General features: G+C 45.9%; 1 protein-coding gene across 3 annotated transcripts in view; it reads right to left on the reverse strand.

The window, feature by feature from the left end:
• Positions 1-13,114, reverse strand: part of LOC144754887 (hexokinase-1) — a 1,510,469-nt gene that overhangs the window by 157,329 nt on the left and 1,340,026 nt on the right. For all 3 annotated transcript variants that reach the window (XM_078643208.1, XM_078643209.1, XM_078643210.1), the window contains one exon: positions 9,260-9,443. In XM_078643208.1, the coding sequence (XP_078499334.1) occupies positions 9,260-9,443 (184 nt within the window). The remainder of the gene's footprint in view (positions 1-9,259; positions 9,444-13,114) is intronic.

A 13,114-nucleotide genomic window follows, 5' to 3' on the forward strand; every position in this document is an offset into this window, starting at 1 on the left:
GTTAAAGAAGGAGGTGGGGTGGAAGAGAGCAGCAGAACAGCACGGGAGACGAGAACAGGGAGGTAGAGAAGGAGGTGGGGTGGAAGAGAGCAGCAGAACAGCACGGGAGAAGAGAACAGGGAGGTAGAGAAGGAGGCGGGTTGAAAAGAGCAGCAGATCAGCTCTGGAGAAGAGAATTGAACAGGGAGTTAGAGAAGGAGGTGGGTGGGAGAGAGCAGCATAACAGCACAGCAGAAGAGAACATGGAGTTAAAGAAGGAAGCAGGGTGGAAGAGAGCAGCAGATCAGCAGAGGGAGAAAAGAAGAGAATAGGTAGTTAGAGAAGGAGGTGGGTGGAAGAGGCAGCAGATCAGCACAGCAGAAGAGAACAGTGAGTTAAAGAAGGAGGTGGGGTGGAAGACAGCAGCAGATTAGCACAGGAGAAGAGAACAGGGAGGTAGAGAAGGAGGCGGGTTGAAGAGAGCAGTAGATCAGCTCTGGAGAAGAGAAGTGAACAGGGAGTTAGAGAAGGAGGTGGGTGGAAGAGAGCGGCATAACAGCACAGCAGAAGAGAACATGGAGTTAAAGAAGGTGGCGGGTGGAAGAGAGCAGCATAACAGCACAACAGAAGAGATCATGGAGTTAAAGAAGGAAGCAGGGTGGAAGAGAGCAGCAGATCAGCAGAGGGAGAAAAGAAGAGAATAGGTAGTTAGAGAAGGAGGTGGGTGGAAGAGGCAGCAGATCAGCACAGCAGAAGAGAACAGGGAGTTAAAGAAGGAGGTGGGGTGGAAGACAGCAGCAGATTAGCACAGTAGAAGAGAACAGGGAGGTAGAGAAGGAGGCGGGTTGAAGAGAGCAGCAGATCAGCTCTGGAGAAGAGAAGTGAACAGGGAGTTAGAGAAGGAGGCGGGTTGAAGAGAGCAGCAGATCAGCTCTGGAGAAGAGAAGTGAACAGGGAGTTAGAGAAGGAGGTGGGTGGAAGAGAGCGGCATAACAGCACAGCAGAAGTGAACAGGGAGTTAGAGAAGGAGGTGGGTGGAAGAGAGCAGCATATCAGCACAGGAGAAGAAAACAGGGAGTTAAAGAAGGAGGTGGGGTGGAAGAGAGCAGCAGATCAGCACAGGAGAAGAGAACAGGGAGTTAAAGAAGGAGGCGGGTGGAAAAGAAGAGCAGATAGGCACATGAGAAGAGAAGAGAACAGGGTGGAAGAGAGCAGCAGAGGGAGAAAAGAAGAGAATAGGTAGTTAGAGAAGGAGGTGGGTGGAAGAGGCAGCAGATCAGCACAGCAGAAGAGAACAGGGAGTTAAAGAAGGAGGTGGGGTGGAAGACAGCAGCAGATTAGCACAGTAGAAGAGAACAGGGAGGTAGAGAAGGAGGCGGGTTGAAGAGAGCAGCAGATCAGCTCTGGAGAAGAGAAGTGAACAGGGAATTAGAGAAGGCGGTAGAGTGAGTGAGGGCGGTAGAGTGAGTGAGGGCGGTAGAGTGGTAGAGTGAGGGCGGTAGAGTGGTAGAGTGAGGGGGAGGGTGATAGATCGAGTGAGGGTGTAGTTGGAGGGTGTAGTTGGAGGGTGGAGTTGGAGGGTGGAGTTGGAGGGTGGAGTTGGGGTTGGGGTTAGAGGGTGGAGTTGGAGGGTAGAGTTGGAGGGTAGAGTTGGAGGGTAGAGTTGGAGGGTAGAGTTGGAGGGTGGAGTTGGAGGGTGGAGTTGGGGCTGGAGGGTGGAGTTGGGGCTGGAGGGTGGAGTTGGAGAGTGGAGTTGGGGTTTGGAGGGTGGAGTTGGGGTTGGAGATTGGAGTTGGGGTTGGAGGGTGGAGTTGTAGTTGGAGGGTGGAGTTGTAGTTGGAGGGTGGAGTTGTAGTTGGAGGGTGGTTTGGAGTTGGTGGAGTTGGAGTTGGAGTGTGGAGTTGGAGGGTGGAGTTGGAGGGTGGAGTTGGAGTTGGAGGGTGGAGTTGGAGGGTGGAGTTGGAGGTTGGAGTTGGAGGTGGAGGGTGGAGTTACAATGGCAGCAACTGCCCTTTAGCTTTAAACATCTTAAGCTAAAGCGCGAGTGCTGTGATTGCTTCAAAAGTAAAGAAATAGAAAAAAAAGACATGGGGATAAAAAAACAAAACTATTTCTTTACTTTTGAAGCAATTGCGGCATCCGCGCTTTAATTAAGTTGTTTAAAGCTAAAGCGGGGCATGATTACACTGAAAAGTAAACAAACAGAATGTGTTCTAGCGTTCTCAGGACTACCCTTTATTGGTTGCCCACAACATTTTGACCCCACTATGAATATTGGAGTCTCTTCAGGACAAGGAATTCTGAGAACTCTAAGTATGATATGGTGTTATTGAGGTTTACAATAAATATGTAAGGGCTACGAGAATTTATATGATGAGAAACAGGGCTTACCTAGGGCCACTTTGGCTCTTGTCAAAACGCCAATTAACTGGTCTTTTAAATCACCAATGGTCCTTACCCTTAATTCATTGGCTTTGGGTGAGGATCAAACCTATAATGGAGATGGCCGTGGCTGGTTATAGGGCATGCTAAAGTGCGATCAAGTTGGTAGCCTGTTGAAAGGGGAGGAACAGAAACTCACACTCCAGGAGTATTGAATATCGTCAAGATAGATAGTTGGATTTTCTAAAGACAGGAGGGGTATTAATCAAAAGAGTTGCACACATGGGATAAAGAAATTGTATGGATGACAATGGGAGTTCCGAACTTACCCGTCATTAAATGCAAAATCAATCGTAATGATTGTTTCTTTTACGAGCTAATCCAGTCCTATGTACGTATGAATGTAACTTTATTGATTGCAGGACCCAACGTGGCAATAATTGTAAGGCTCGACACAAATCCGGCAGCCTGCCTGACAATTCTGGATCTGTGGAGCAGAAGTCCCTATTAGCGAGTGTCCAGATGGACGGAAAAGTTAGTGCAGGTCATAACCGGACCGTTCACAGGCGGAGTTTATAGATCTGATGGGGCCTGAACATAACATATCATCTTATCTGCAAAGTGCACGTTCACCCAGGAGAGATGTAATAACAGTTTTTTATGTTTCTGTAAAATAAAATCTGAACAGAAACTTATTTTACACCGACCTAAGGCAAGTGGCCACTGTTGGTCTGAGTGCCTCATTAAACGCCTATCTATCATAGTGTTTTCTATGACAGATTACGTTGAACATAAAATTTGATTTGGAGGGCCTTTTACAGTGTGTCCTAATCAAAGTACATTGGAGTGAAATATGTGTCAGCAGTGAGAAGTAAGAAAAAAGTATGCAATTTACAACAAGCATTAGCGGCAGCAATAGCGGCCGCGAAACGTAAATCGGCCGTGAAAGGAGCAGGGGAGTGAGCGAGTGGGAGGGAAGCGCTGGCGATAGGGGGCTGGGGAGGAGATCCCTTTGAAGTCTGATGCCAAGGCTCGAGCATATGGGGTGTAAAAAAAAAGTCTTCGGAGTGGCATTGCGCAATAGGGGGGCGGGGGAGAGCATTCTTTTGAAGTGTGAAGCTCTCGGCATTGCTCTGGCGGGTCTGATGCGAGGCGGCTCGGGGAGCAAATGTCAAGCGCGTGCAGGGGCACATGCACTCTGCGTAATCCGCCTACCAAAGCCCCTTGATCAGCTTTCCTGATCCACCTCTATATGTCTCGAGCTACAATGCTTGCGCATTGGCAGGTCTCGACCTAATAATGTGTCCATGTAATGCAACTGCTGCTATGTAAAGCACTCTGATACCCAATACCGGGTCAAGTTTGCGCTATATACAACTCCGTTAAAAAATAATAATAATAAAAAGCAAAATGTTAGCACGCAAAAAGCCTATTTAAAACACATGATATATAGTGATTTGGTACCCAACTTCAGGTCTTGTTTTCGAAATAGCCCTAACTTTATAGTTTGACTAAAGCAAACATACCAGTGAGCAAGTAAACAGCAACCTTCATACGATTCACATAATTTTATTGGACAAACTGTACTTTATTTTTTCTACTACGATTTAAATAAGCCATCCGGCGATGAGAAAGAACGTAGTTCTCTTTCCAAGCCGTGCATCGTAACACAATTTTCAACAGTAGGCCTTTTAGAATGTTTCTTTTTTCGATCATGTTGGGTTTGGACTTGAGATCTATTGTGGCATCATTCATGGGATGGCCCCTTTAAACAAGCTCATCCTTGTATTGTGAGACAACTCCACAAATCTTGACAAGAGTTGCAGCAGAAAGTGAAGAAAATCAATAGTTAAAACGTGTGAACAGAAATCGTGTGGTCAAGGCAGAACAAGCAGTTGCAATGTAATCGGTCTCGCTTTTGGGAACTTATAAGTATTTATCCATGGAGCAGAATGTATACAAATTTGGTGATTTTGTGCACAGATGGAACTAAATTCAAACCGCATTCAAAAAGCACACATCCTGCCCGTCCAAAGTACAAAGGTCATTTCATATAAGAGATGGTCAATTTTACTTCATAGCTGCACAAAAAAAATAATCTCAATCTTGTTGAAAGATAAATTGGTAATAGTTATTTCCAGCTTCACTGCTGCACCGATGACTTTCATAAGCAATCAGTACTCTAGGACACTGCACACGTTGTAATTGTGGGAACGTTTAAAGTTGTTTTACACTGTTTAAGGCCAACCCTGGCCTGTGTTTCAGTCTATATAGTGATACATCAAACACCTAAAAGACGATGGGAGGCTGTTTGTAGTACGTCTAATCACTGGCAATAACCTGGGGTAACTCTCTCTCTCATCATTCTTTAGCCCATATGCCACCTAAGTTTGAAAGAAAGCGCCTGTGGGTCAATTCACGCATTTTGAACTGTTACATACGAGAAAAGGGCGTAATTTCTAAAAATGATATCTTGACGTGATGCAACTGTCTTATTTCACTCACAATAAAGCGTCACTCATAGGGCTTGAAATGTAATAACAAACGCACTGGACACATGGGAATGCCACTCTTAAGCAAACTGAAACCTTGGCAGCTATGGTACCCAGGCTCTTGCTGAAACGTTCTTAGATGAAAACATGTGACTTACAAATGAAACCTCGAGTTTTTATTTCACATTTCGAGGTGCGATTATATTGATTTGTTATTTATTCTGGTATGTGATCATGAAGTTAGAAAGTTACTGCAGAACATTAACAGACATGAGAATTCATCTTCACGCAGCTGTAAGTGTATAAGCTGACTCACTCAACAAAAACATAACTTTGTCTCAATTCTTAGGAACGCATGGGCCAGACAATTGTAAATCACTGTACCAGCACGCATTGGAGAAAGAACCCCAGAATCTCCTGGCTGCGCCAACCTTCGCCATAAAATACACTCACAGTGATGCGCTTTCTGCATTACATCCCAATGAGCAGATGCATTTACGGTTTTGTTCCTTGCATCAACAGACAAAGGCTGAAATGCTGCACAAGGCGCCATTCGCTGCTCTGTGTCTGACATGCAGAAGCCACATGGAGGAAAGACTACCGTCCATGCTCTTGAATCTACACTGCACGAGAAAGGGAGGGGGCGCCTTTCATAAAAGATGCTTCTGAACATGTATCAATCAAAAATAGCTACGCTGCGTTCGTTATTAGGACTATGAATATCATGGGCTCAATAAACCAACCATGCTGCTCTAACCTATATTGTAACCAAAGGTGCACCTGCAGCACACAACACACAGCCGTTTCCCGGGCCCTTCACCCGACACACACATGCATATGCCTCTCAGTAATGATGCTCATCTCCCAAACATGCCCGGTGACCTCGCCAAAGACGCGCCCTATGTAAATAAACATGGCAGACCAAATCTGCTCTTACCGCTCGTGGGGTAAAATCATTCCAAGGAGGAGAAGTCAGGCCGGAAAGGAGAGCAGCGTCTGCCCACTCCCGCTTGTGGAAGAAGTCAGCCCGGCTTGCTCATCTCCCTCAGAGCCCCTCGTCGGGGAGCTGTGGTGTGCGAGCACCGAGGCTTCTCTCCCGCCCTATTAGCCATCAATCCCACACCCATGCTAATGCTGTCCACAGTAGCATTCCATTTCTCCCAACTAGGAGAGCGTTCAAACCACTGGGCTCTGCAAAACCAACATCAAACAGAAAATAGACCCTGCCAGCGCCATCAGCACAGGCAACCCGGAAACTCAGAAAAGGATCGAAGAGCGGCTTAGATGGAGAGAGTAGCCATTATCATTTAGAGCAAAATAGAGGATGAGCGGCACGCTGCGATAGAGCTAGATTTCATCAAGATTAAGCATCGCTTTGTTTTGTGTTTCAGATATACTGCATTTAGATTGGCATGTGGAATTTGGTGCAAGTGAAAACACATAGCACATGAAATATGAAATGAGGCCTAGTCAAATACTTTTTAAAAGGGGCAGTTTTGGTGCCTGCAAAGTGAAAGACATGAAATGAGGCCTGGTCAAAATGCTTTCAGTCTGAAATGCTTGTGCTGAATTAACATGTGTTTTTGCAAGTGTAAAAAACTCTTGATTTCAGTTTCCTTATTAGCTTTGAAGATAATCACAGAATGTGTTCTCTCCTCCCAGCTCCTTTTCATTAAAAATCTACACTCCCCGTTCCTGTCTTAAGATACTTAGGCTTTGTTGCATATTTATACAATGCATATTTAGTTCATAACACATTTTCTTATAATGTGTATTAATTAACCAAGCACCAACACTACACGCGGGGCAACAAATTTTGCATGAAAAGCTATCTAAAACATTAGAGCATGTTGCTATGAGTATGTATTAACTGTGTGAGATTTGAAAATTTGCACTGGTGCATGATTATGCTATGTTGTACATTGCACATTTTTGCATGTTGTGCACAAACAATAGAACGCTGCTTTAAACTAATAGCTTTTGCTAGGTAATAACTAATACTGGGTACTAGTATGGGGTAGGTAAACATAATGGGTTTTATTTAATAAATTAGTACTCTTTTGTGTTTGTTTTGGGCCCATCATAAAATGGCTGCCTAAGAATCCAGCATGGCTGAGAATTGTGCTGAAATGACAGACGCAAGCGCAGATTATGCCAGCTGCCTCAAGTGAAGACACATGGGACAAGGCCACAGTGAACTGTACGCTCTTGTCATCGTGCCAATGTAAGAGTGTGCGTGCGTTGGGAAAGGAAGGAGGAAATGGACTAGTACATTTTTCCTATTTAACCCCTCCCATGCTGATGACGGAACCGCTCCGTCACCAGCCACGGAATCGCTGTGCTGATGACGGAGCAGTTCCATCATGGCCCGCCTGCGTGGCGCGGATTCCGCGCCTGCGCTGGACGTTCTGTTGAGCGGCGGGGCCGTGACGGAACCGCTCAGTCATCAGCACAGCGCATCCGAGGCTCGTGACGGAGCGGTTCAGTCACGAGCATGGGAGCGCCGCGCGGCCCCCACACCCCCCTAGCACTGCGGCGGGATTGCCGCCGCAGCGAAGGGGTTAATATTTTAAAAATGTATAATTATTGATGGTGATACATATGACTGCATTAAGCATTAACGCTTTCTTTCTCAGAACTGGTATGGGTTGGATTTGCAATGAGAACAGGATGGTGAGACCCTCATGTCATCTATGCTAACCAATAACAGTGCAAGTTTCTTCTGAAACTGCAACATTATTAGTATAGTCAGCCAAGAATTAGAATATAAAAAATGAACCCATAGGGGGCGTGTCTGCCTTAGAGCCTTACAAGTCTCAGAGGGAGGAGAGGAGAAGAAGCAGATGAGACCAGACATCATATGGGTTACGTACGTGAACGTCGCGGGTGTAGCCTGGGAGGAGATTGCGTCCGAGGAGAGACAGAGGGAGGTCTCATATTTTTTTTCAGAGAGTCCTTCCACGTCATATTTTTGGCAAGGCAAATCACATTCCTCTGTGGTCTTGTGAAGGGCGGCAGCCTCTCTCAGATGAACAGACCAGGGCAGAGAGTGCAGCTGATGGAGACCGGTTTTAGATTTAGATGCTAAAACTCTAAGTTTATGCTTTTACTAACTAAATAGTTTTGAAAAGATGTATTTGTCTTGTGCATTTATTTCTCTTTGTGGGAGATTTTTGTCAATTATTAATTTTGATTAGTGTTGCATAACTCACTCTTGAATTATATTTTCCTGAACTCTAAAGAATTCTGACAGACATTTGATGACTCATTCCCTTCCTTGTTTCCAGTCTGCAATATGTTCAGTATTAATTCTATTTTTCCTATTTTCAATTCTGTAACCTGATTGATATTTGACTAATGAATAAAGGGTCAGAGAACCTTAAGTAAAAAAGAAAACCCTTTAAAATACTCACAACTCTCTTTATTGGCTTAAATATTAATTGTAGTTATATTTTTCATGTTTATGTAAAGTCTCCTGAAGGTGATACACGGTGGCAAAGGTCCATTCACCTATAGAGCGGTAAAATAGAGGTAAATGAGGTTTTGCATTGAGAAATTACAGTGAAATTACCGCTGGATCAGCTGCTCAGTAGCTCGAGCAGCAGTGCTCGTAGAGATAGGACACGCAAGCGAAGCAACATGTCTATAGAGAGGGGATTGGGAGCAGAGATTGATAAGCAGATCATTAAAGAGGTTATCAAGGGAGAAAGGAATATTCATAAAAATATTTGCAATGCTATAGGTATCACATTTAAATGAGAGACCTATGGCATTGCAAACAAATGGCTGCATTATCCCGGCTGCTTGAAAGTGAAAGCGGAAGTTGCCACCTGAATGTAAGTGAAGCATGTTGTCGTGCTTAACGTAGGAAAAACTCAATGAAAGAAATAGTACACGTAGCGTGTTACAACCAAATAAAGGGGCCAGTAGCCGTGGGAGGATGCAAATGACGACATGGCCGTATTAAGGCAGGACTAACAAGCCTATTAAGAAACCAGATGCCATCATTTACAAACTACTAAGACACAAGCAAATAACTAATATGGGCGGGACTTCTCCTTAGTACAGTACCTACAACAGGTCACCAGAGCAGCGCTTGAGCGCTGGCTCAGGCTCGACCTAAAAATGGGCCACATGTCTGATTGTTTTGCATACACCTGAACCAGAACAGGTCTCAGTAGTGATTCACTTTGTACAGCGCAACAGAGACCAAGCCAATAGGGCTACATGTTTCTGTTACTTAACTAATTCTAACTGTTGTTCTTTTGTGCTGGCTTTAAAATGAACAATTTCCACATTTTCCAGCAAGAGTCTCTTATGCCTGAATGTTCTCATTCATTTTTCAATGATCACACATTATTAAAAGCTTCTTTGCAAACATGATCTTGGAAATTCATTCTGATTACCTCTGTTTCCCAGAATTCAGTGACAATTCATCAACGGCTTTGTCATAAACTGTTCTGATGTCGTCTAAGCATCCATTGTCTCCAAATGCTCCCCATTCCATGTTAACACACATTCGTCCTTGATCTCCCTCCACCATTTCTATGTTTCTCGTTTCTTCCATGTAGCAAGCGTTGCTGCCAGTTCCTGAAGCAAAAAATAAATTACATTAATGACCTGCGAAAGAATTAAAATATAGAAATGTATACTACATAAAAAGGTGTCTTGTATTTTTAGCCCATTTTTATTTATCAAGCATTTGCAAAGTCAATAGCTGTTCTAGTCATCTTAGAAAGTTAATTATTTTTTACTTCCATATGTCAGCTACATTGCATGTAGACAACTTGGCAGGCATATTGAATGTATTTAAAAATACCAGTCTGGCATACTGAAATATCGTTGTACTATTCCTGCCATCGATTTTACCTGTTTCCCACTCACTACATGCACCACAAACAATCACTCACAAGACCTTGTTACAATGGAAGAGATGGAATCAGGAGACTCCAACAGCAGGGAAAAGCAGAGTGGGGACTGTGTCCATTAAGGGAGGAGGCAGTCTACACAGCAACTCTGTATTTATAATGCACCCAGTGCTTAATTTGTAAAATGTGTAGGGCAGTGGACTTTTTGTATATCACCTCCTCACGTTTTGCCTCAATGCTATTGGTCATGACTCCGAGAGTGCACTGGAGCCAGCTGTCCAGGCCAGAGTTCCAGTGATCTCTCCCTGAAACTGATATGTGTTAATTGGTAACTCCATTTGGCAAAGGACTTTAATCCCTTTATAAGTGCTTAGTACATGGTCCCAGTGGTACCCAGGGCATGTATGTTAAAGGGGTCACCAAGGACTGAAGCACTGTTTCTGCCACCCTCACTGCCCAAGTAAACTACTGACAGCATGCCTGCCATTGCAAACTGATGGGGTAACTGCAAACACAACAATGATGGACAGAATGTGGATCAATGTCACACATTCACCCCAGTCCAAAGATCTGGGCCCAAATCCATCGTTTTTCCACTCCACACCACCCTGGGTTAGACAATGGCGATATGCAAATCAGCGCTGACCCTGTGCCCCATGGGAACAGTCCAGTCCGAACTACAAAAGCCATGTCCTTCCCAGAACAGAAACAAGCATCCGAGGACCGGCCCGGTTTCGAGGTAACACCTCTCTTCAGCCCGGCTAGCTTGATTCCAGTGGTGTGGAGTGCCTGGGACTCACGTCTGAGCATCCCCAGTACACTTAGAGCGGTAACTGCAAACACAACAATGATGGACAGAATGTGGATCAATGTCACACATTCACCCCAGTCCAAAGATCTGGGCCCAAATCCATCGTTTTTCCATTCCACACCACCCTGGGTTAGACAATGGCGATATGCAAATCAGCGCTGACCCTGTGCCCCATGGGAACAGTCCAGTCCGAACTACAAAAGCCATGTCCTTCCCAGAACAGAAACAAGCATCCGAGGACCGGCCCGGTTTCGAGGTAACACCTCTCTTCAGCCCGGCTAGCTTGATTCCAGTGATGTGGAGTGCCTGGGACTCACGTCTGAGCATCCCCAGTACACTTAGAGCGGTAACTGCAAACACAACAATGATGGACAGAATGTGGATCAATGTCACACATTCACCCCAGTCCAAAGATCTGGGCCCAAATCCATCGTTTTTCCACTCCACACCACCCTGGGTTAGACAATGGCGATATGCAAATCAGCGCTGACCCTGTGCCCCATGGGAACAGTCCAGTCCGAACTACAAAAGCCATGTCCTTCCCAGAACGGAAACAAGCATCCGAGGACCGGCCCGGAGGAGTGGAAAAACGATGGATTTGGGCCCAGATCTTTGGACTGGGGTGAATGTGTGACATTGATCCACATTCTGTCCATCATTGTTGTGTTTGCAGTTACCGCTCTAAGTGTACTGGGGATGCTCAGACGTGAGTCCCAGGCACTCCACACCACTGGAATCAAGCTAGCCGGGCTGAAGAGAGGTGTTACCTCGAAACCGGGCCGGTCCTCGGATGCTTGTTACTGTTCTGGGAAGGACATGGCTTTTGTAGTTCGGACTGGACTGTTCCCATGGGGCACAGGGTCAGCGCTGATTTGCATATCGCCATTGTCTAACCCAGGGTGGTGTGGAGTGGAAAAACGATGGATTTGGGCCCAGATCTTTTGACTGGGGTGAATGTGTGACATTGATCCACATTCTGTCCATCACTGTTGTGTTTGCAATTACCGCTCTAAGTGTACTGGGGATGCTCAGACGTGAGTCCCAGGCACTCCACACCACTGGAGTCAAGCTAGCCGGGCTGATGAGAGGTGTTACCTCGAAACCGGGCCGGTCCTCGGATGCTTGTTTCCGTTCTGGGAAGGACATGGCTTTTGTAGTTCGGACTGGACTGTTCCCATGGGGCACAGGGTCAGCGCTGATTTGCATATCGCCATTGTCTAACCCAGGGTGGTGTGGAGTGGAAAAACGATGGATTTGGGCCCAGATCTTTGGACTGGGGTGAATGTGTGACATTGATCCACATTCTGTCCATCATTGTTGTGTTTGCAGTTACCGCTCTAAGTGTACTGGGGATGCTCAGACGTGAGTCCCAGGCACTCCACACCACTGGAGTCAAGCTAGCCGGGCTGATGAGAGGTGTTACCTCGAAAGTTACCGCTCTAAGTGTACTGGGGATGCTCAGACGTGAGTCCCAGGCACTCCACATTACTGGAATCAAGCTAGCCGGGCTGAAGAGAGGTGTTACCTCGAAACCGGGCCGGTCCTCGGATGCTTGTTTCTGTTCTGGGAAGGACATGGCTTTTGTAGTTCGGACTGGACTGTTCCCATGGGGCACAGGGTCAGCGCTGATTTGCATATCGCCATTGTCTAACCCAGGGTGGTGTGGAGTGGAAAAACGATGGATTTGGGCCCAGATCTTTTGACTGGGGTGACTGTGTGACATTGATCCACATTCTGTCCATCACTGTTGTGTTTGCAATTGCAAACTGATGGAGCAGTGCAAACTGCTCGAACTTGACTTTGCCCTCACCACGTGCGACAAAGTCAATGCACTATTTTTAAAATAGGTCAGTCACCCCTAAGGAAAGCCTCCTGAGCCCAGGAGGGAGGGTGCATTATATTAAAGGTGTAGACATGCAAGTGCAGGCTTATATGTCCCTACAGTGGCCTTTATCCATTAAAGTACAATAAGGGATAGCCGGTCCTTGTATAACATGGGCTGGCACACAGGCAAACCCGAGGTTGGCAGATCCATTACTGTACTGCCTAAATATGTTTGCTTGGTATCAAATAACGTGCCTCATCACCCCTGACATAATTCTTATGTTGAGGACGATATAGCCAGTGGTGGCGAGTGACATCTGAAAGTAGCGGGGCGAGCAGGTCCTGGGCGAGCAGGTCTCGGGGCTCACGAGGTCTAACATATATGCCATGTACAGAGTACTGTTAGTGGAGTACAACCCAACCTCCATAACTGAGTAGGTTTGGTGGGATAAAAATGAAGAAGTTTAGAATGCTAACAGGTGCTTGGTTTGGATACAATGGCTGGCTCTGCAAGGTTGTCCTTATTCTCTGTGGCCCGATAACAGTCCCCAGTTTGCAGCGTCCCTAGAGGACAGCGGTCAAGCTCGGCTGGCAGCAGCTGCAGCCCAGTCTGTTAAACTAGTGCAGCAGGGGCAGAGAAAAGCTGTCCCTAACACTCCTTCTACCAGTGTAAAGGCATAGTGACCGAAACATAGGGAATCGTGTACCTGAAGCAACACACAACACCCAGCTCTGGTAAGGCAACGCCTGCCCTGGCT

Source organism: Lissotriton helveticus, chromosome 5_1, assembly GCF_964261635.1.
Source record: "Lissotriton helveticus chromosome 5_1, aLisHel1.1, whole genome shotgun sequence".
Lineage (NCBI taxonomy): Eukaryota > Metazoa > Chordata > Amphibia > Caudata > Salamandridae > Lissotriton > Lissotriton helveticus.